Here is a 23396-nt window from a genome sequence, read left to right as displayed (position 1 = left end):
ATACTATTAATAAAAATAACTATACTTAAATTAAAAGCTTTTAAAAGAAACTATTAACATTCATAGGTTGGAATGGATAAACAATGTTAAGAAAAAAATAGTTTTTCATGGACCAGGCTAATTTTAAATTTTAGTTAGCAAAAAATAATTTTTTGTAGTCCAAAATATTATTTTATAATAAATCTATACCGAAACCTAGCTCAAGCTGACTCACATGTATAAGTTTAAACCCAAAGTCCATTTTGCGTAGGATCTTTTTCCCTTTTAGAAGCCTGAGTGATATTTGAGTATAATTTTAACTTTTCAACTACTCATTTTATAAACACTAAGAAAATCTTATTTTTTTAATACAGAATAAAGTTTTGTAGAGGATTTTGAATTTCACTAAAACATGCCAACAAAAGATTCTTTGAAATCAATTTATCATTTATTTGTAATTTATTTAAATCATATTAAAGATTGAATTTCAACAAAGTCTTGACTCAAAAAATAAATAGCCCTAGTCTTAATTTAACCTTAAATATGTCAATTAAATAATCATGTTTTTTAAACAAATTCCCAGCAACACCACAATTATGATTCTTTAAGAAAGAGAAAAACAAGAGAATAAATCATCGCATAAAAACTAATAAAAAAGTTCAAATATAATAAAGTATATATCAAGGTCTTGAAAAAACCTCAAACCCCGCGAGATCCAAAGAACTCCAATTATTATCACTGATAAAATTGGATGAAATCTTTAGTCGATCATCCACTGAAAATGAATCAAAATCTTGCAATTGTAGCATGGGCTGCCAATTAGGAAAATTAGGCAAGGTTGCATCATCAGACCACAAAGCATCTTGTACAATTTCGTCGCTCAATAAATCTTGCAACCCAAATGCATTCATGTCTTGACTTTCTATGAGTTCTTGAATTCTCTCTTCTTCAAGTCGTTGCTTCTCTCCTACAAGTACCTGAGATTGCCCTTCAAGAAAATTGGATTCTTGGATCAGATCAGACCGCTTCAGGCTTTCCATCATTGTATCATTTTGGAAGCTGTCAGATGGATTTGAAGAATTCGATACATCCACCATCTGATCACCGCCCTCATTAAGCAAATCTTCACCAGTAAAATCGGGCTCATAACTCAAGTCTTGATTCAAGAACTTAGCGAAAACAACAGCTAGATCAATATCAGACCCATTAGCTTCACCTTGTTGAGCCATTGAGTCCTTATTCGCGGAACAAGCTAATGTCGTCTCGTTAGTCCTAGAATAATTCACCGAAACCGCAGCACGTTCATTCTGGGAGACCTTAGAGGACTTGGCTCTGCGATACTTGCGACAACCACCACCTACGGGAACATTTCTTATTGACCCTCCTTTAGTCCAGTACCTTCTACAACCCTTGCAAAAATACCTAGGCTGTGACAAGCTATAGTTATTGTAGTAGCAGAATTTCGTGTTGGGAGAAGCACAACGAGGGCAATTTGGAGCAGCTTCGACTTTGGATTTCCATTTCTTCTCCTTTGGAAATGGCCTAGGAGGGCATTGAAACATCATTTGGTCAGTTGCAGAGTACATGTTCGCAGGCTGTGCTATATATCACTTTTTTTTGTTTGAGGAGAGATACAGAGAGGAAAACGAGAGATGTGGGGTGATAGAACAGGAAGTGTACTGTGTGATTTTGTGTGAGAGTTAGTGCAAGGGCATGTGTGTGGGGACTAGAAATATGGGGCTTGTAGCATGATTTCAACGAGGTCGGTTGCGAGCCGTTTGGGCTAAGAAAGGTTGGGTGTTCATATCTGTACTAGTGTGGGTTCTATTGCTTCACGTGGCATTTCTTCATGGTAATTGAGGTTGATAAGTCAAAGCATTTTATAATTTTATTTTTTTTCTAGTTTGTTTTTATATTTTAAAAATATTTTTTAAAAAAATTATATTTTAATTTTTTAAATTAATATATTTATTATATTTTTAGATCATTTTGATGTGCTGATATTAAAAATAATTTTTAAAAAATATAAAAATATATTATTTTGATACATTTTAGAATAAAAAATATTTTAAAAAACAATCGCATCAGAGTAAAAAATATTTTAAAAAACAATTGCAATTATATTTTTAAATAGATTATCAATCTAGGTTAATGATTACAAAGACTCTACTTTAAGAGTAATCATATTTTTAAATAGATTGTCAATCTAGGTTAGATGATTACAAAGACTCTACTTTAAGAGTATGAATTAGATTATGATAAAAAATAATAATTAGGTTTTGTCACATAATGTGTTGTTTTGTTATAAATACATAATTTATATATAGCTTGATATCTTTATTAAAATTATATGATGATGGTCCATATTTTGTCATCTTATTAATTGTTTATGAAATATTTTTTTCTGATCTAAAGAAATTGATTAGTTGGATGAAAAATTTGCAAAATGCAATTAAACTTAATCAAAGCATTAATTTTTTAATTTTTTTAAATTTATATTGAGTTTGAACAATTATATTTTTTTATATTTTTAGCACTGATATATTACATACCTCATTATTTTCACCATCAACATTACTATCATGATTACTAATATTATTGTTTCTCTCATGTCATTACCACTACTCTACTATTTTCATTATTAAAAAGTTATCTTAACTTATAATTTAAGTTATTAGATGAGATTTTATTAATAATGTTATAATAATTTTTTAATATATTCTCTCAATTTAAAACTTTTTAGATCTAAAATTTATACAGTTTAATATTATCTTATGTTAAAATTATAATTTCAATTAACAAAATAAGATTCAAATTCTTGACTATTTGATATGTAAGCTCTAATATCATATTAAAAAATCATCTTAATTGGTATGTAAGCTCTAATATCATTTTAAAAAATCATCTTAACTTAAAAAATTAAACTATTAAAAAATACCTCATTAATAATTTAATTTTATATTAACTCTTAAACACTCACCACCAACATTGTCACTAGCACGAACATTATCATTTCTCTCATCTAACTACGTACCGTCACTTTACAATAAAAAATAATTATTTTATAATTTAAAGAATTTTTTAATATATTAGAAAATAGAAAATGATTCAATTAAAAAATTAGAAGAAAATAATTATTAACAAAATATTTGTTGCTTAACAAATATACCTTTAGTTAGTATTTAAAAAAATAATTTAATGAATTTAAGTTAACAAGACCTATTTTTTAATTAATTTTAATCACTATTAGTATATAACCAACATTTCAACAAGGTAACCAACAGCATATGTACAATTGTTTTTTTTTTTAAATAGCCAACACTTCGTATTGGTTACTCATCTAACCAGATTAATTCGTCACATAAATTGAAAATCAGTTGCCGCATTATAAATATAAATAATGTTACTCACAGTTCAAAAACTATGTAGATACAATGCTCCACAGGTCACGAACAGAAGGTGAAAACATCCCCATTCCCTCTAGCTAGGCCATGTTTGTTGCCTAAGTGCATAATACTGTAACGTGGCATGCCTTCATCCCTGACAATTCCTTGGTTAGGGTTTCTACTTTATTACTTTCCTTAACGTAAGAAAACAACCAAATTAATCGATAATCATGGTCTAGATCTCAGGTTGCGGGTGATGATTGTCACACGTCAATCCTCGATCTTCGTTAATAAATCCCTCAATTTCGTGGTCAATGCATCTCTTGGGTTTCCGAAGTCTTGACACTAAGAACAAGCAATCAGGTACAATGCATGATCATTCATGGAACGAGCTGGTTACAGAATAGCGAGGGAGAATTGAACCCTTTTTTTTTTTAATGCTTAATTTCGTTAGGAATTTTGAGGAGACACGAGCAGTATTATGGATACAAAATAAAATCTTGCGTATGGTTGCTTGGTTGTCAATTAAGCTACTCTTGATCATTGATATTAAATATGTCCTAAAAAGAAATGAAATTTTCTTGCAAAAATAGCACAATTATAAGTTTTACCAATTAATTTGACCTAGTGAAGATCAAATTATAATTATTACTTTAAAAAAAATTAAGTTTTTTTATATATATATTATCTCTTTATACTTAGCATTTATATACACTTAGTTTATTTATATTGTTTTCTTTTCTTATCTTTATTTTTTAATATTTTCTTAATTTTTTTCTTTACACTTTTTTATTGGAAAAAATATTATTTTTATTTATTAAACATTTATCACTTTATAAGTGACCTATTTATAATAATTTTTTTGTTTTTATCCATATTTTTTATTTTTTATTTATATTTTTAAGAAAAATTATTATACAAAGATTAGGGAAATGATGTTTCATTGTTGCAATTACAACATTGTTAAATTCTTATATTATGTTAAAAATTAGCTTGAAATTTTATATATTTTTATTAATAGATATGATATTTATTATATTTTATTATATATAATCATTAACTTTTTAATTCATGGTTATATTTTTTACTCAATATCATAAAATGCATTAATAACAACTATAAGTTAATTCTTTCATATTAGAAAAATATTATTTGACCTACAGTAAGATGAGTTAAATAAATATGATAATATTTTATTTTTTATATATATATATATTTTTTTTTTTTACGTGGGGTATCCGGGCCAGCTTGCGCGCACCACGACTAATCCCCACGGCCCACTAAATATCCTGCAAACCCAGTAGGCATGTAAGGCACCACGAGGGTGACATGCGTGCACGTCAGGGCTCGAACCCAAGTACAATGGAAGAAAACAAGCCCCTTCCACCGCTAGGCCAAGCACTGGAATGCATATATTTTATATTTTATTTTTTATATTTATTAGTATAAGTGATTCTTGATATATTTAATTAAATATATGTATAGGTTTTATTTATTTATAATTAGATTAAAAAACACATTTAAAAAGCTTGTATTTTTTTAACAAAAAAATTATTTCACCCACGATAAAGTATCGATGAAATAAATAGTATTAACTTACCCTTTAAGCTTTAATATATATATATATATAGAGTGAGAGAGAGAGAGTGAGAGAGTAGCTTTTGTAATTAGTCAAGAAGTTTGAGTGTTCATAAATTTCTCTTTAATATTATTTTGTTCTTTTTTTTTTTAACAATTAGTATTCCTTAGTTCCAGAAGATTCTATACTAAAATCTTTAGATTAACCTGATAAATATTACCAGAAGGTATATTTTTTTCACTAACTTTTTATTTAAATCCAATATCTAGAGAAATTGAATTATTTTCAATGGACTAGATCGATGAACAAAATGTGCTATTACCTTCAAATTAAAAAAAAAAATTGAAAAAGGATTCTATACTGGTGTTGAGTTGTAAAATCCAAACAGTTAAAAAATATGTAGTTAAAATACTTCTGTTTTTCATTATTTATTCTAATTATAAATAAATTATTAGAATCTCTCAGAATTTTTTTACATTACTATGTGATTGATGAGTTTTCCATGCTTAAAATTAATTTTAATGGAAAAAAAAATCGGCAAGCGTGGGTTACATGCATGTTATGAGCAAATATCTAATTGAATTTGCTCATAACTGTGGGAGGTGTTAATAAAAGAAAGAGCAATTCTTCATTTATTGAATTCAGCTAACTGGACAAAGAAAGCATAAACAGCTACACATGTATTTATTGAGTATCATGATGAAAACGAAGGGGGGAGAGGGTAGGAGGTCTTCTCTCTTTACCATACTGTTCGAGACCTACGCCTACTTCGATCAACACCATTCTTCGAATAAAAACCTCGTGCTGCAATGTAAGTGGTTTTAGCTTTACCAAGTTGTCATTTTCCGAACAATAATGCCTCATTTCTCCATCGACAGCGATTCACCGACACACACCCCGACGATATTTTCCACTTGCCTTAAAATTAACAAAGTCTAAACTATGTGGACGCGCGCACGCCGTACCTTATTCCGTTTTCCTCCAAAATTACCCACAGCAACAATAAAACGTCATCACTAGTTGCAGAAACAAATCAAAGGAATATGCATCAATCGGTTATGGGCAACTATCAACTATCCCCCGTAGGGTCTAATATCGAGAGATCATAATTCAAATCACGTGGGAGGTTTTGCATCACTTTCATGTTATCCATAAGAAGGTTGCAGAAATAATTTAAAGGAGGGTTAATAAATTGACTTTCAGCAAGCTTACACGACTCATTTTCATCTGGTTTTTGGTATTTATCCCAGAATGTTCAATGACTGGCTGTATAGCACTAAAAACGTCATGTTCAGCGTGTTGCCAAATAACAAGGTCTAGGAAAATAAAAGACATGGGCGTGGCATGGTGTCGCTTGACATAAGATACGGTGTATAGGTCCCGGTTTATGACGGTTTATTGGGACCCATGATTTCGTACACGGCGTCATATGAAATTAATAGTGGAAGCTGGTTGCTCTTGAAATCGGGAAATATGGAAGTTTTGTCCGAAGATTTGTTTCCATAAACCGCAAATAGTTGCTAAAGTTCGTGGACGGATGAGACTAGCAGGTTTGTCGCTCTAACATGTAATCGCACGAATATTTGACAAAACATTCAAACAAGAGGGGGAAAAGAGCAAGAAAAATGGAAAATTAAACTCCGAAAATGTTGACTGGGATCATAGCCTGAGGCCCATGGTCCTTCAGATGAACCCAGAAAAAGAACTACCTCTTTCTCAAATTGAATTTTTATCTCGTGTAAGTTTTACGGGAGAGAGAGATCAATTAATTTGTATGCCATCGTGATAAAGAGCTTAATTATTGGGTTTACAGTTCCGGGATCCTCACGGCATCATAAACATCTCGGAGCCAGACCCAGTTGTTTATTATAATTCTTCTGGGGGTCTGATAGCTTAATTCCAAGAAATTCTTGGCAAAACATTCGGTATCAATCTTTGAGCGTGTCACTAACACTAACTACATCCTTTTACTAAGTTTGGAGTGGTTTATATATATTAATCTATGGGAGAGGTTTAGAAAAGATGGTAATAATATAAGCCGATCTCATCATATGATGTTAAAGGTGTTATATTTTAGTCATGATCATGAAAGATTTTCCTGGTTCGTAAGATTACCACAAACATCTAATATTAACCAATAACCAAATATTACTAATTTATCAACAAAACACTTGGAGGTAAAGGTTGGTAGATGGAGCATTTTATTATTTGGACATGGAGGGGTTTTCCCTTTATTTTTTACTCCCAGTGAATGAACAAGGAGCCAAAGCTAGAAATATATATAGACACGAAATGGGGCAAAGAAGAAAGGGAGAAAATGACAGATTACCTAAACCTCTATTAGAAAAAAGGGCAGAAATTAACATAGTTATACCCTCGCTTAAATGCTGACTGTAAATGTGCGTGCTGAGTCAAAATAAGCTTGAGCCTTGAGTTGTCTTGCAAGAAAACGAGAACTCCACCTTTGACTCATGATATTTGTATTTTTTAAGTGTTTTTCAAAAAATTAAATTTATTTTTTTACTTATAATATATATATTTTTTTGTGTTTTCAGATTAATATCAAAAAAAAAATTTTAAAAATAAAAAAATATTATTTTAATATATTTTTATATAAAAAATACTTTAAAAAATAATAATTATCGTATCCCGTCAAAAAAAAAAATCTAGAAGGGAACCGGAGTACCAATTTGATAATATACGGCGATAAGAGTGATTTCTTTTTATCTTAATTTATTTTACTTGTGTTACTGAGTAGCACCTTGGAGGATCAAATTGACCGGCGTCAAGTCTCCTCTTTCGTGTCCATCTCAATTAATTAGAGTTTGCAATAAAATGATAATGGGGTTCTACATATTATTCAACTATGTTAACATTTTCTCAACTTTCCATTATAAGTACTCGATCCCAACTGAAGCTCCACATTGCGAAAATTGCTCTGCATTTCCTTTTACTCACAATCTATCATAAACCTTTTTGCGTGTAGTGTAAATGTAGCATGGCAAAATCAGCCTTCTTGAGGCCCATGCCTGTCATGGTGATGACACTTTTTGTCGCAACTTTGTTGCTCAGATCTTCTGAGGTGGCAAATGCTACGCTAAATTATGATGGAGCTGCAGCACTTACACTTGGTTTGTATAGAATCTCTTTTGCATTTTATTTTGTCGAAAGGGTCATTTTCTAGTTACTAGTACAGTAGGATCCTCATAGATTCTTTCATGAATTTACTGCTCAACTTCAATTCGTTTGCCAAAAAGAAGTATCATTCCATGTCTAGCATATTCATTTTGCAAGTAGTTGTTAATTAATAACTTGGTTGCCTCGTAACTTCAATTCCATTAGCTATAATTAATTACAACTAATGAAAAACAAAAGGAAATGCTACTGCTCAACATGTACTCATCTTCACTATTATTATTCTCCTATGTACTCTACACGTGTACAACATCACAACATCACAACGATTGTTTATCCTTTATAAAAATATAAAAATCTATTTAGAAAATATAAAGAGATAAGAAATTCTCGTCTCTTATAAATAAAATATAGACTGAAAATCGTCGCTTAGTATTTTAATCACTAGAAATCCTAACTGGTTTTAGAGATTGGATAGAAAGATTGGTTATGTAAAGGAAAGATACTAGCACCCTAAATATACCATATCTAAGGTAAGTTTCATTGCTTTATGGTTTGATAAAAAATCTAAGAAAAAATAAAAAAAAAACTTTTTAATACTGAGAATATATTTTACGTATAAATTCGTATTTCCTTGTACTAAATCCAAAAAAAAAATATTGTTTTGAATTTTTTGAAATATTGGCCATTATTCTCTTGACTTTAATAAATTGGTTATTAAAGCTAAAATGCATGCTAAAACTTCTTCTTCTTCTTCTTCTTTTGTGTATGATAAAAAACACGATATAATTTTTTAGCTTTAAGACACTTGGCCGTATGCACAAAAATTTTTATTTTTTTATTTTTTAGTTGATGAAAATCAGGTATTTTCATACCCGATTTGTATTATTATGGTGTATTTAATTGGAATGGTCCAACACGGCCCAACACAAAAAAATAGGCCGCCACCAGCTCAATATAAAAATGGGCTAGCGCCGGCTCAAAAGACTATAATTGATTGATTATTCATTTGCTGCAGAATGTGAATTGCTCATGTTTTGCATGAAAAATGAAAAAGAAAAAAAGAAAACAAGGCAATGAAGGAGAGAAGATTACCTAGCGTGAAAGGGGGTGTTTGTTGTCATTTGCGATGACAACTAGACCTGGTGGCGCTGTTTCACTAATGCTTCTCCCCTGTTTTTCTTTTTCTCTGTTTTTGTTTTGCCCTTTCTTCTTCTTTTTTCCTCCTCCTCTTGATTTTCCTTCTCTTCTTTCTCTATATTCCTCTGTTTTCTTTTTTTTTTTCCCCATATTTTTTTCTTCCTTTCTTGTGCTCTTTTTTTTTTTCTTCTCTTTCTTTCTTCTTTATTTTTGTTATTTCTTCCTCTCTCTTTTTTGTCCCCTTTGTCTCCTTTCTCCCCGGTATTTATAAGGGAGAAAAGGAGACCTACACCCTTTCCTAGTCAACGGCGTTGGGGTAGGGTGGCCGACGTGGCCACTGTTTAGCCACCCCTCTACCACCTTAGGGACACCTCTCTTCCCTTAACTTTAATGCATGAAAAGCTTTTATGCAGGTGAAGGGGTCCTTAGTCGGTGTCTTTTTGGTTCTTTGAGGAAGAGAAGGCGGTGAGAAACAGAGGAAGAAAAATCTTCTTTTTTCCCTGCTTTGGGCGTCTAGAGGAAGAAGAAGATCCACAGTGTCGTTCAAAACAGAACTATTTTGGATCTTTTTTTTTCAATGAATAGTGGATGAAACAGCGCTGTTTTGGATAAAACATGCCGTTTTATTTAAAAGAAAAAGGCGGCAAAAATGTGTCAAAGTCCAAATCAGTCTTCAATTTGTGATTTGTTCAATTAAGTCCTCAATTGCAATTTTGATTTTAAAAATCAATTAAATGGCATCCTTGCCAAATTTTATCCTCGACCTTGAAGTTGACTGCCTTTTTCAAATTGATCATTGGTCTCTGATTTATGCAATTTGACCCTCAATTGATCAAGGAACTTCTAATTCCTTCAATTTGGCCCCTAATTCAGTTTTAATTACAGCTCCTCTATTAACACACCTTTTCTAGTTTGGTCATTGTTTTGGATTTCTTCAATTAAGTTCCTGATTAGCTATCAAACTTTAGAATTTATCCTATTAAACCCTTGATTTTTCTAAATTAACTCTCAAAAATTATAATTTGACTTCAGAACTTTAATTTCTTCCAGTTAAAGCACAAATTGACTTTCAACATCAATTTTTCTTGTAATCAAACCTTCCATAAATTCAATTAAACCTTCAGTAAAATATAATTGAGTTCATAAACATTGAATTTTAAACTTTTCTTCCTTAAATTGAATTTTCTTTGTTAGTCGGGCTCTCATCAATCAATGATATATTGTCAAATTTCAATCCTTGTTCTTTTAAACTGCCTCAACCAATTTTAAACCATTTTCTATGCACTTCAATATCCTCTTTTTACTACTACTATTTTTTTTCAAATATTTTTTTATTTTCTTTGTATTTTTTTGTGTAGGAACCTAAAAATAGGTTACAACATTATGTTTACTATTTTTCTATTTCTCATCTTAGGATGAAGGGCTCTCCTAGCTGAAACCACCAGTCGAGGAGGCTATAACGAGTATTCTAATTGTTAAGGCTATAACAAGTATCCTAATGGCCGAAAAGGTTATAATAAGGATCCAACTAGTCATGGAGGATATAACTAATAGTAAATGATAATTTCAAAGGTCTACCTATTATAACAATATATAAGTTTGGTGCTTCAATAAAAGAGGCCCTCTAGCTAAGGATATATATGTTGTAATAATTTTTAAGGATATGGTTTACATATCAATGTTGTAGGATGGAATGTTTTTATTATAAATATGAAGTCAATGATATATAAAGTGAGATCTTCTCAGGTCACAAACTTTATTTATTGATAGCTCTTTTATTTAATTTAATTTTATCATTTACTTTTGTATACATTGCATATAAACTAAAAGAAATTTTATCATTATTTAAGGTTGAGATTTTGTGAATGAAAATATCACTTATTCAATGAATACCTGAGAATTCTACAAAAATTATGATCAACTAATTGGTTTGACCAATATGAATTGGTCGATTGTTTGAGTTGTTAGTGGGGTTATAACAACTATAAAGGACTAGTGTTTTTTATAAACATATACATAGCTTGTCTAATTGTAAAATTAAAAAGAAAATCCGAACATATATCATATACAAGTTATTCTAAGAGTAAATACAGTTCAAAATCATCAATCCTTGATTATACTCTAATTGATGCTATTAAACTTTATAATATAACACAAGAGTATTCAATCTTATTCTCACTACACTTAAACACCTTTAAATCATATAGGAGCTATTTTATAAGATATAAAGATATTGAAACTTTCTATTGTATTATTCACTCTATCGAGAGAGTTAATTACGATAACAAAATTACTCTTGTAAACCTTTAAGAGATAAGCAAAAACTCTTGGTATTGATGAGGTAATTTTACTAAGAAAAAATCTTGATAAGAGTATATCTTCAAATGAATAAATCTTGAAGATGACATATCTTTAAATTGAAAAAATCTTGGTGTGAATTCATCAAGTAGTGGAAAAATCTTAAAGAGGGATTACCATCAAGTAGTGAAGGATTTCAAGGTGCATTCATCAAGTGGTAAAAAAATCTTGAAGAGAAAATATCTTTAAGTGATGACAAATATTGATGTGGATTCATGGTGTAAAAATCTTGGTATGAGTTCATCAAATATCCATTGTACTCTTGAACTTAGATTAGTAAAGGAATACAATACTTAAATACGGTTTTTTACTTGAGATTTGGATATGAGCTTGTCGAATTATATTAAAATTAAATTTGCAAATTCTCTCCCTCTTATCTCTTTACTTTAATCACTTTAATTATGATAATTTATTATGTTTATTTGATGTAATTTGTATTATTTGTGAATATTAGTGATATACATAATTCATCCTCTTTAAAATGATATAGTTGTTTTAATTCTTAAACAACAAGTGGTTTTGAGCTATAAGCCAAGACCTAGGTTTGCTTTTTACCTATTTATTTTGGACTCAGGTTTCGGGTTTTTTTAAAATAAGTCTTTGACCTATAAAGAATTATTTTTACCAACCCATTTATTTTTCAACTCATGAATAAAGAGTTTGAACAATCTTTTTCCTTAACTTTAACAACTTTTATTAAATACAAATAAAATTAGATATTAAATCCAAAACTTATCATGTTAATTTTATTTTATGGTGTGTAATTAAGAATGATTAATGGTGAGAATTATCATAATTAATTCTAAATAACCTTTGGTTCCAAAATTGAATATAAAAAAGGACACAAGAAAGAGTTTTTTATACACATTTGAGTCTTCTTCATCTTAATTTCTAGATTATCTTTTTTTTATGTGCTCTCTCTTTCTCTCTCTGTGCTCTAGAGCTTAGCTTTTGTTATATTGTTGAGAGATTTTGAACCTAAACCCATGGAAAAAACATTGTAGATACATTTTAGATTATTGTGGATTTTAATAGTAAGATAATAATTTTTTTTCTTGACTAAAAGATCAGATCAACTAATCTTGAGGGGTAAAATAATAGTTTTTATAAGGTTAAACTAGCATTTTTTATTGTTTGGCAAAAACACTATCTTTTTTATTTTTTTAATAACAATAAAATTACTATATAAACCTTAAAAAGTTAAAAATTAGAACTTTTTATCTTGGGATTTTATACAAATTTCATTTCATAATGAATAGTATAATAACTCTATTACCCTTACCATCCAAATATTTTGGCATTAACTTCAGGGGCTTGCTACTGATTTTATAGTAGTTTTTTTTTTTTTGTTATTATCATTTAGTCTGAGGATCATTTTATTATTTTTTAAAATAAAATAAAATAAAAAGGAAAAATATGTTTGAGTGATGCATGCAACTGACTCTGGTGGTCTTAATCATGATTCCACTGTATTGTTTTGGTGTTTTTTTCCTTCATGGCTAGAGCTTGTATGGTGGTTTGGTCCGGTTTGGTGCATATTTTCTTCTCTTATCCCCTTTCTTTTCTCTTTTCTTCACCTCAATTTGCATATAGTTCCTAGAAAAAATCACAGCAACCCTTTAGTTTCCCCCCTTCAAATTCAATCCCTCTTCTCTTAATTACGAGATTTAAATTTGAAAAAATTATTTTAATTTGAAAAGTATTTCCAATTTTATCATTTTTTATTTTTTCATCTTTCATATTTGATCCCTATTATCTTTATTGCTATTTTTTATTTTAAGTGATTTATAAAATAGATTTATTTTTGCGATTTCATCCTCCAATTTTTTTCTATTTGGTTCGATCATATTTATTTAATTGCTAATTTTATGTAATGACGAGATTTTTAGATTAATTGTTTTCAATTTATCTTTCAATATTAAATTAGTCAGGAATTAATCTTTTTTATTAAGTTCAGGTATGAGATTTCATAGGTTATAATTTTAGAATATTAACTCAAGTTTATGAGATTGACCTAGGTTTTCATTATTTTTCAAGTTGTTAAATTAGGGCTGCCTTTTTTATATTATTAAATTAATCAAACTTATCTTTTACTTCTTTCCTGTTATTTTGGAATATTGTCCTAGTTTCACCTTAACATTTTTCTTCTACGTAAAATTTATACCAGCCCATATTGTTATGTCAGCTATAGATGTAGTTTTACTAGAGTCACCTTTTTTCATCCTTTTTTTAATTATATGTTTTTATTCTCTTTCAGCCTTTAATATATGATCCATTGTAATTGGACTACTTAATTTGTTTTATTATGGATTCCATGATTTTATCTTTATCTAATATCTTATATCATAAGTTTCGCAGGTTAACTATGGTTGGTCCAGGTCAACCTGATATGTCGAGGTGTTAATTTTTTTTAAAAAAAATATTTTGTCCAATGTGTCACCAATTAAGTATTTTAAAAATGTTTCAGCCAACATGTATTGAATTTTTTACTTTCTAATATTTTTATAATTTTTTAAATGTTAAGAAAAAATCTAGCAACTATGTAACACATGTTAAGAAACTAGTATTTCCTAAAGCTTGTTGGCCTTGTTTAGTATTGAAACCAAATAAGATAATATTGTTGAAACATAGGGCGTTGATTACAACCATTTCATTTACACCTAGAGATGAGAAATAAAATCTTAAGAATAGAGAAGTGATCCTTTAAAACAAATGATCCTCATCTAAATCAAATTCTAAATACTTCAACAAATAACTGTTACTAAATAATCTAGTTTAAATTTATGCAATGCCATTCGAGCATGATTTTTTTTTATTAATTTGATCCTATATGTATAGCATATATGATGCACATGGAAACACAATTAAATAAAAACAAGAAGCAAGAAAGACAAGGTTTTGACCAAATAAGGTTTCCACGTCAAGAATTTGAGGGTCTTTTGAAACTTGACTAGTTGCGTCAAGATAAGTCTCTTATAAAATTAAGCATACAGAATAATTTGATAAAATTTAAATCTATTCACTAGTCAAATTGAAAGTTATAGCCCACTTGACTAGTTGCGTCAAGATAACTTCACTAGTCAAATTGAAAGTTATAGCCCTTTTATATTAAGCTATCAATCTAGAATGATCGGGCTTCTTTTTAGGTTTAATTCTATCCCATGTGCTCATTAAAGGGGGAATAATCAGGCCTTTTTTTAAGTTTAATTTTATCCCACATGTCCATAAAAGAGTTTGCTATGTTTTTTTGCATAATCCATTGATAAAAGATCCTCATCCAACTACTTACAATCTTAAATGAAAAAAAAAAATCCAAACCCATCTACATCAATTTATATGCTTTACCTTGTAGTTGAACTAAATAAACAATTAATCTAAATTAATATTAAGATTTTTATTCAGATCACTAAGAAAATTTTTATAACACTGATAACGACTGAGGGATAAGTCGAACGTCAATTTAAGGCATAAAAGGTAGTGATCCACCAGGAAATCATGTTTCAAGGCCTTGCTCATGAATAACATCTACGACCCTTTCTTTTAATTTGCTTCCTGGTTAACTCATTAGGAAGACGAAGTGATCCAACATAAGTTGTTTTCTTAAATGTAAGGTGTGTGAATGCAACACCATCCTGCTTCATAAAACCCAATCCTGTTTCACCCATTTTATTATAGAATCAAACTTTCAGCACCATTTCATTCTATCTTTTTTCATAGATTGTGTGTTATACATAAGAATTATTAACAGTATGCCAAATTAATGTACCTCCTCTTTAGGGAATTGTTATATTTTTGTTCATTATAAATTAAATGATGGTTCCACCGTTAGGTTTCGCCCTTCCTCTGAGAACCAAGAACCTCTCCTGGCTGCACTGAGCCACTGATTCTATAAAGTTTGTGCTTGTGTTCTTTAGATTTCTTAACACCCTATGTCCCAACGTTGAATTTGGCATCCCGCAGGAGCTGCAAAAAGTTCGGAGACTAGCTTACCTTGAGGGATTACATATTAACTCTTCCATATATGCATCATTGTGTTACCTTGAGAAATATTTGTAAGGTAGGTTCACCTTGTGCTGTCTTCCACTTGCTAGAATCTGAATCATCTCTGTAACCTGGAGGAGATCGACCACCCAGTTCGAGGCTGTTTGATAATGAAGCTTCGTCTGTGTTTTATTTAAAATGTAGATATAATTTGTTTGGTAAAGAAAAAACACAATTTACTATTTATGGATCCCATAGTTTTTGCATCCAAAATACAGAGAGAGAAAAGCAAGTAATTGCTGCTTCATGCATGTTGTTAGTGAATTGTAGAGATGGCTACACTATTCATGTTAATTACATTGTTCAATGAATAGTATAGCCAGTTCTATTGTTCCAGTTGAACCAATACCAGTTGAATCATGTCCAACCTAGTAAAATAAAATATAAAAATTATTTTTATTTTTTAATTATGTTTTATTTGAAAAACTAGTGTTTAACATTATTTAATGACACTACATAAATTAGACAGAGATCGCTTAATAACGTAACATTTATAGAATTTGATCACAATTTTAATTTTGTTCCTAATTATATTTTACTTGATGTTGTTCGCGCTTAAAAAACCAAAAAAATTATAGTTCTTGTCAGATGTATTTTATACGTGATGAAATTATAAATAATTTAATAAAATAATAAAAAATATTTTATATCAAGTATTATTTATTTCATAATGTAATAATAATAGTTAAATCGATAATATTTAAATTAAAAAAATTAATATTAATACATATTTTTTAAAATTATTTTATATCCTCAATTTCAAAATTATTATTAACCAAATATATTAAATTATTTTTTTTCAATTTTAATTGTAATTTTAACTAAACATATATAAATACTAAATCAATCTTAATTAAAATAATTTTAAAAAATTATTATTATAATAATTATTATAATACCAAACAAACACTTCATTATCCCCGCAGACACAGGAAACCACTAGTCAACCTGAGGTCACTGTCACTATCCAGCAGCTTTGGAAAATTGAGCCAGATAAAACCAAATAATGTATCATTACTGTCCCCTAATATATCAATTTTGTCCCATGCAATAAGGTACGTACTATATTATTTTCAATTTTGTCATTTAAATAATGCTATCATTGCTATACATGACAAAATTATTATGATTAGTTGCAATGATGATAAGAAGAGAATGAACGGAAAAATCAATATTTAAATGACAAAATTAAACTGCGATCATGAACCAAACCCAATGAAAATTAAAGGTGCAAGAAGAAAGTAAGAAAACCTTGGACAAAATTAAACTGCCATCACGAACCAAACCCAATGAAAATGCATTTCAGTGATAATTTTTGGTATTGTTTTGCTGGGGAAAATGTAGCTAGATTCTTAAACCCAATGAAATGCATTTCATAGTAATTAATTCAAAATAATATTTTTTTTAATATTAAAATGATGATATAATAAATTGACTCAATTTCATGGTCAAACCTGCAATTTTAATCATATATTCACTGGATTTAATAACTTTATGTTTTTTAAATTATTTTTAATAAAATAATATGATAACAAAAATAAACACTTGTAAAATTGAGTATCAATCAAATACTAGAATATTTGTTTTTATATTGTGATAACGCAAAATTGAGTATCAATCAAATATTAGAATATTTGTTTTTATATTGTGATAACTTTACAGGAAGCAGAATGAAACAAATTATAAAGAACAATTCAAAATCAAATAAATATTGAAGAATAATTTTTTTAAAAAAAAAGCTACAAAAGATTCAAAGAAAAAGAAAGACCGGAAGATGGAATTTTGTTTTTTTGTAAGGAACTATTTTTTATAAGATCCAGGAAATGTTAAATTCAGATTTTGACATTAAATATACAACTATCCAATTTTATAGTAACAGTCATAATTTTCAATCCGACTGTTTGATCGAGCTGACATTTTATGTGGAGTCTCTTGACATGTTTTCCTACATTGAGTTAAAATTTTAGATCAATCAGTCTTCGAGAAGGTATCTACATATGGGTCAATATAGGCTGTATAAATTTTGTTATTTACTTCCTTTTGACTCGTGGACTTCCTAATTGACTAAGATTATTTTCCTAAAAGGATGTAGCATCTTATTTTGAAAATATATTAATTCTAAAAAGTTCTTTAATGAGCTACAACACAGTTTTTAATTGTGGCAAGGATTCATAATTATTTCAAAATCCTTTTCTTACAAGGATTTCTTATTTATCCTAGCTACAAAAAGAAATAATTATTCAAAATAAATTCTACTTTCAGATCAGATTTTCTAGTATATTTGGGACTTCTTAATGGTGACAAATCTTATTTTAGCATATTTAGGATGTTAATTTTCTTATTTTTCTTATTTTCTTTTTAGTCTCTGGGTTATTATTACTTATTTGGGTCAATTAACATAAATCAACACTCTATAATATATACTCAACATGCTTGGAAAAAAGAATAAAAAAATCAACTAAAAAAATTCATATGAAAAAAAATGAAGTTGCAATTGCTAAAAATTTAAAAATCCTATAAATAAATCAACTAAAAAATGATCTCATATGAAAAAAAAAATCTCATAACAACATTTATACAATTATTAAGAACAAAAAAAATTAAAAATAAAATAAAATAAATAAATATAGTGAAAAAAATCTTGAAAAAAGAAGAAAAAAGAAAAATCTTACCTTAATGTAGTTGCAAATGAAGTTAAAGAGAGAAAAGAAATTTTGTAAAGCATATTAATTAAAAATAACATAAAAGGATAAAAGAAGAAGAAGAAGAAGAAGACATACTCGAACATGAAAGAGAAGAGAAGGAGATGAGGTGAGATGAGGAGAGAAAGAAATAGATATTGATTTTTTTTCATATAGTGAAAAAGAAAAAGAATAATAAGAAATGAGTCTGTCTCTTGTGAAATAAGGAGATTCATACTTTTTATTAAGGCATGTTAGCAAGGGTTTTACCGACGGATAATTAAATATTAATATTTTTAATTATTTTATCATTAATTTTATCTTTAATATTTAATTTAAATTTTCATTTTATAAAAAAATTTCAAAAATCGCCAACAATCACTAATGATTTTTCAATCTATCGGTGATTTCGTCTATAATATTTAAATGAAAATTTTAAATTAATTAATTTTTTTCAGAAAACCATGAAATCACACCGATGACGTTTAAATTTGTCAATGATTTTGTCTATAAAAAAACATAATTAACAGTGTAATTGGAAAGTAAATAGTTCTGGAGCTTTTTAGAAAATAACGATGGAAAATTTCGTTGGTGATTCCCTTTATAATTGATATGATTTATGACAGATTACCAATGAATTTATGACAAATTTTACCAACAGAATTATATTCCTTCGGTAATTCTGTTAGTAAAAATGACATGTCATCATTTTTTTTACTTTGTTTTATTTTTTTCTCCATGGTAAAATCCCTAAAAAATTTACTAATGGAAATATTCTCTCAGTATTTCTATTTGCATTTATCTATTTTCTAGTAATGTATGGATTGGAGATTGATAGGTAGCCTCAATTACACCAAATTGCCTCATAATTATATAATTCCCATAACAAAGTCCCCAGAAGCTCAATTAAACTAATGTTTTCATCATCAATTAAGACCAAGACATAACATTTTCAAAAATTACAACATCCAAGAGATATCCATTTCCTCTTTGATTTCAATGAATAACAATGAAATAATATAAAGATAAAGCCTCCTACCATATGGAGACATCTTCAACTGGATGGGTCTTTATGATGAAATTAAAGAACAAACCTTTAACACCCTTTTTCTACCAAATAGATAAACCCTTTCTAATGATCTTAACTTCTAAATTATAAGGAGTGATTTGGATCCTAAACCTAACAACAAAACTCAATCTTTACCTTTTGAATATAAAGTGTGTTTGGTTTTGCGGTAGTTATTATGGTTGTGATTTAAAAAAAGTTGTTTTATAAACAGTATTTTTAGTTAAGGTTGGTTTGAAAAAATAGATGCTTGGTTAAAACTGTGGTTGAAATTGAAGTTGAAGAAAAAATAGTTTAATATGTTTGGTTAAGAATGCTTTTAAATTGAGGTTATAAAATAATTTTAAAAAATATATATTAATATTGATGGTTTTTAATTTAAATATTGTAGATTTAACTATTACTATTATATCATGAAATAAATAATACTTTTTATAAAATATTTTTTATTGTTCCATTAATTTTTTTTTAAGAACGCAATAACATAGGTAAAATATAATCAGGAATAAAATTGGGATTGTGATCAAATTCTGCAAATATTACGTCATCAAGCGATCTCCGTCTAATTTATGTAGTGTCATTGAATAATATTTAACACTAGTTTTTTTAAATAAAACGCATTCAAAAATAAAAAAAAAATATTTTTTGATTTTGTTAGATCAGACCTGATTCAATGTATTTTTAGCATTGAACTAGATTAGTATGGCCGGAACAATAGAGCATGCTCAACTGTTCATGAGTTTTCCAGCTCAAGAAGAGTGGAGCATGCTCAACTGTTCATGAGTTTTGCAGCTCAAGAAGCAGCAATTTGCTGCTTTTTACAAATCTATGGCCGTGCCATAATTAATAATAAGCCCCACCAATAAAAATCTACTATTAAAGCATTACCAAACAAGTAAGTTGTTGTAATTACTTTAAACACAGAAATAACCACACAACCAAACACCATTAAAGTATTGGTCCTGCAATGGTGGTTATGGCTTATTGAGCTTTCGCTCAATTTTTTATGTGATGTCTCCTCTGCTTACACACGAGGAAATCCAAACCATACAAATTAATGAAAAATCAATATTCAAATAAAAATTTGGCTCACTTACTTTACATACAACGTCAAAAGGAAAACCTAATTAAGGTATATAATTTTTGGATCGATTTTAAGTTATGAGACAAATCAAAATCCATGGGAAAAAAAATCATATACAAATATACATTATGTCAATATTTATAATACAAATTCAATTACTCTTAGTATGATATCTGAAGAGAAATCTAAATAGGATTTACTCTCATAAGCAAAGTTTAAGTGACGATTACATCGTAAGCTATTACAAATGGTGAGAATATACATATACACACACACACACATACATACATATATATATATATATATATATATATGATACTAATATTTAGAACTTCTAAAACATTTACCCTTAATACAACTTCGAGGAATAACCTAATAGTATATACAACTCCAAGTCAATTTTGAATTGTAAAAATTATCAATCAATGGACATACCTAAACACATTAACAAAATAAAAAAAATCACACATCAATCCAACCAATCTGAAATTCAAACCAACCAAATCGAAATTCAACCCAATTCAAAAGGACAATATAAAGAAAAATTCAAACCAAATAAATAATTCTCACATCTACCCAGCTTAACTAAAAACCACTGAAAATAAATAATTCAATGCATTAAAGGTTAGAAAGGATCTTTGGGAATTGTTGGAGTCGACTGGACGCTGTTAGATTTTGGGTTGGCAGGGGTTACGGGTACATGTCACGTGGTTCACACACCGGTGAAGGGAGGAGGCGCGTGAATCGATGGGATACTGCTCCTCCTCCTCTTTTTTCCTTACCTGAGCAGAGTCCTCGACCATTGACTGAGATTTTAGGGAAGATTTTATTTTGTTCCATATTTAATTAGGGATTTTTAATTTTCTTTATGGAATTAAGATCCTTCTGAATTTTCCAATCCCAACTCGGTTTTCCATTTATTTATTTTTAAATCTTAGCTCAATTTTCTATTTATTTTTTCCTCATATGGTCCTCCATATTATTTGGTCCTCTGTCATCTATGTTCTCCAATTACACTCCCTAGATTTCTTTTTTTATTATTTTTCCTGTTGATGGGCTTATTGAAAAGGCTGATGGCTTTGCTGTGTCTTCCCTGTTAACTGGACTAAATCTAGTGTTTCAATGTGATTTATGTTGTTTACATGCATCTTGACGCTTCCCTCGTTATCGAAGCATCCAAGTTTATTTTCTTTTAATAAACAAAAAAACTAGATCCTCTTACAAATTAAATCCTTTATGAGCATCCATTACATGGATTTAATTCTTCATCTTGCCTTTTCTGCCTGAAGAAGAAAATAATACTGGTTTTTTTCATTTTAAACAACATATCAATGGGTTTAATTAATGATCAAATATTCAGAGCATAAGTATGAGATTGTGAAGAGGCTGGAAGCTAGGAAACATGTTTGCTGGATGACTGGAGATGGAGTAAAGGACGCGCCTGCTCTGAAGAAGGCAGACATCGGAATTGCAGTGGCCAAGGCTACTGATGTAGCCCGGGGAGCATCCGACATTGTCCTGACAGAGCCAGGATTGACTGTGATAGTGCGTGCTGTGTTAACAAGCAAAGCCATTTTCGAGAGAATGAAGAATTACACCATCTATGCAGTGTCTATAACCATCCGTATTGTGCTGGGTTTTCTGCTCCTTGCTCTAATTTGGAAATCTGATTTTATTCCTTTCATGGTTTTGATCATTGTCATACTTAATGATGGGACAATCATGACTATTTCCAATGACAGTGAAACCACCTCCACTTCCTGATTCCTGGAAGCATAAGGAGATCTTTGCTACTGGTGTCATTCCAGGCACCTACTTAGCTTTAATGACTGTTTTATTCTTCTGGATTGTTCACAGTTCTGACTTCTTCTCTGTGAGAATTACAGTAAACCTTACAACTAGCACATGGTTTTATCATGTTTATATTTTGTAAGTCATATTGAGGGATACAAATAAAATAGATTAAAAAAGGAGAGCCAAATAGGCCCAAAAAACCATCATAGGCTCGGGTACACGCCTAAGCCAACCTCTCTCTCAATCGTTAGGGAATTTTTATAAGATTTAATACAAGTCTCTCAATATTTTATATTTATTTAATATATATTATTTTAAGTAGAATGTACCTTAAATTATTATAAAAATAAAATTACATTCCAGTTTTTTCTCTATATAACATGATTATAACTTCATAAGTTATAAATATATTATGAATTCTTCAAGTTAAATGTTCATAATTTCTTTATTCTCAACATTTTTTATCATTTGTATTTTCATATCTTATCTCTTTACAATATCATTACATTTTTTTTCTTTATAAAGCTATTAATTTCACTATCGAAAAGTCTTCACATCCAATTAAAACACATATTTTATCACATATTTTATAGATATCAATTATTGATTACTTGACTTACCTATCATTGCTACAACTACCGATAATTGATTTACTAATCAACTACTATAACTATCGATCACCTTCACTTACCAAATATCATTTGCTATTAATTACCAATTCTTAGGAGTTTTTATATCAAATAACCAAATACTTTGATTAAAAATAATAAATCAAATTACTTAAATTAAAAAATCAATCAATTATTCAATAAATCCATAATATTGTTAATTATCTTGATTTTGTAACTGATCACTTATAAAAACCTGTAATGTTTATTCCTTCTGCCAGTTTGTCGTATTCTGGAGTACAAATATTGATAGCACACTGTCAACATTTGCGGGGTAAATTTGGTGTTAGGTCAATCACGAACAACCATTACCAGCATGCATCAGCTGTATACCTACAAGTGAGTAGTGTTTTTCAGGCACCATTCATGGACTGCATCCTCCTGAAGGCTCGGAACTCTTCCATAATAAGAGCAACTACAGAGAGTAATCTGATATTGCCTAATAGGCCAAGATGCGCGCTGAGGTCGCTCTGTAATGATCTCCG

General features: G+C 29.1%; 2 protein-coding genes across 2 annotated transcripts; one reads left to right on the top strand and one right to left on the bottom strand.

Moving 5' to 3' along the window:
- Window positions 1-621: 621 nt before the first annotated feature.
- On the bottom strand, window positions 622-1702 carry LOC105107546 (dof zinc finger protein DOF1.2-like). Its single transcript, XM_011001505.1, has one exon. It carries the CDS (start codon window positions 1563-1565, stop codon window positions 660-662), a length of 906 nt encoding a protein of 301 aa, XP_010999807.1. The 5' UTR covers window positions 1566-1702; the 3' UTR covers window positions 622-659.
- Window positions 1703-21793: 20091 nt separating this feature from the next.
- On the top strand, window positions 21794-22213 carry LOC105107577 (plasma membrane ATPase 2-like). Its single transcript, XM_011001557.1, has one exon. It carries the CDS (start codon window positions 21794-21796, stop codon window positions 22211-22213), a length of 420 nt encoding a protein of 139 aa, XP_010999859.1.
- The last annotated feature ends 1183 nt before the right edge of the window (window positions 22214-23396 follow it).

This window comes from Populus euphratica, unplaced genomic scaffold (assembly GCF_000495115.2).
Source record: "Populus euphratica unplaced genomic scaffold, PopEup_1.0 scaffold164.1, whole genome shotgun sequence".
Lineage (NCBI taxonomy): Eukaryota > Viridiplantae > Streptophyta > Magnoliopsida > Malpighiales > Salicaceae > Populus > Populus euphratica.
Note: the sequence above shows the minus strand (reverse complement) of the source record. Positions and strands in the feature narration are given on the sequence as shown.

Bases quoted from the DNA above. Each gene is read 5' to 3' on its own strand.
- LOC105107577 (XM_011001557.1), top strand. From the start codon at position 21,794: ATGATCAAATATTCAGAGCATAAGTATGAGATTGTGAAGAGGCTGGAA.
- LOC105107546 (XM_011001505.1), bottom strand. From the start codon at position 1,565: ATGTACTCTGCAACTGACCAAATGATGTTTCAATGCCCTCCTAGGCCA.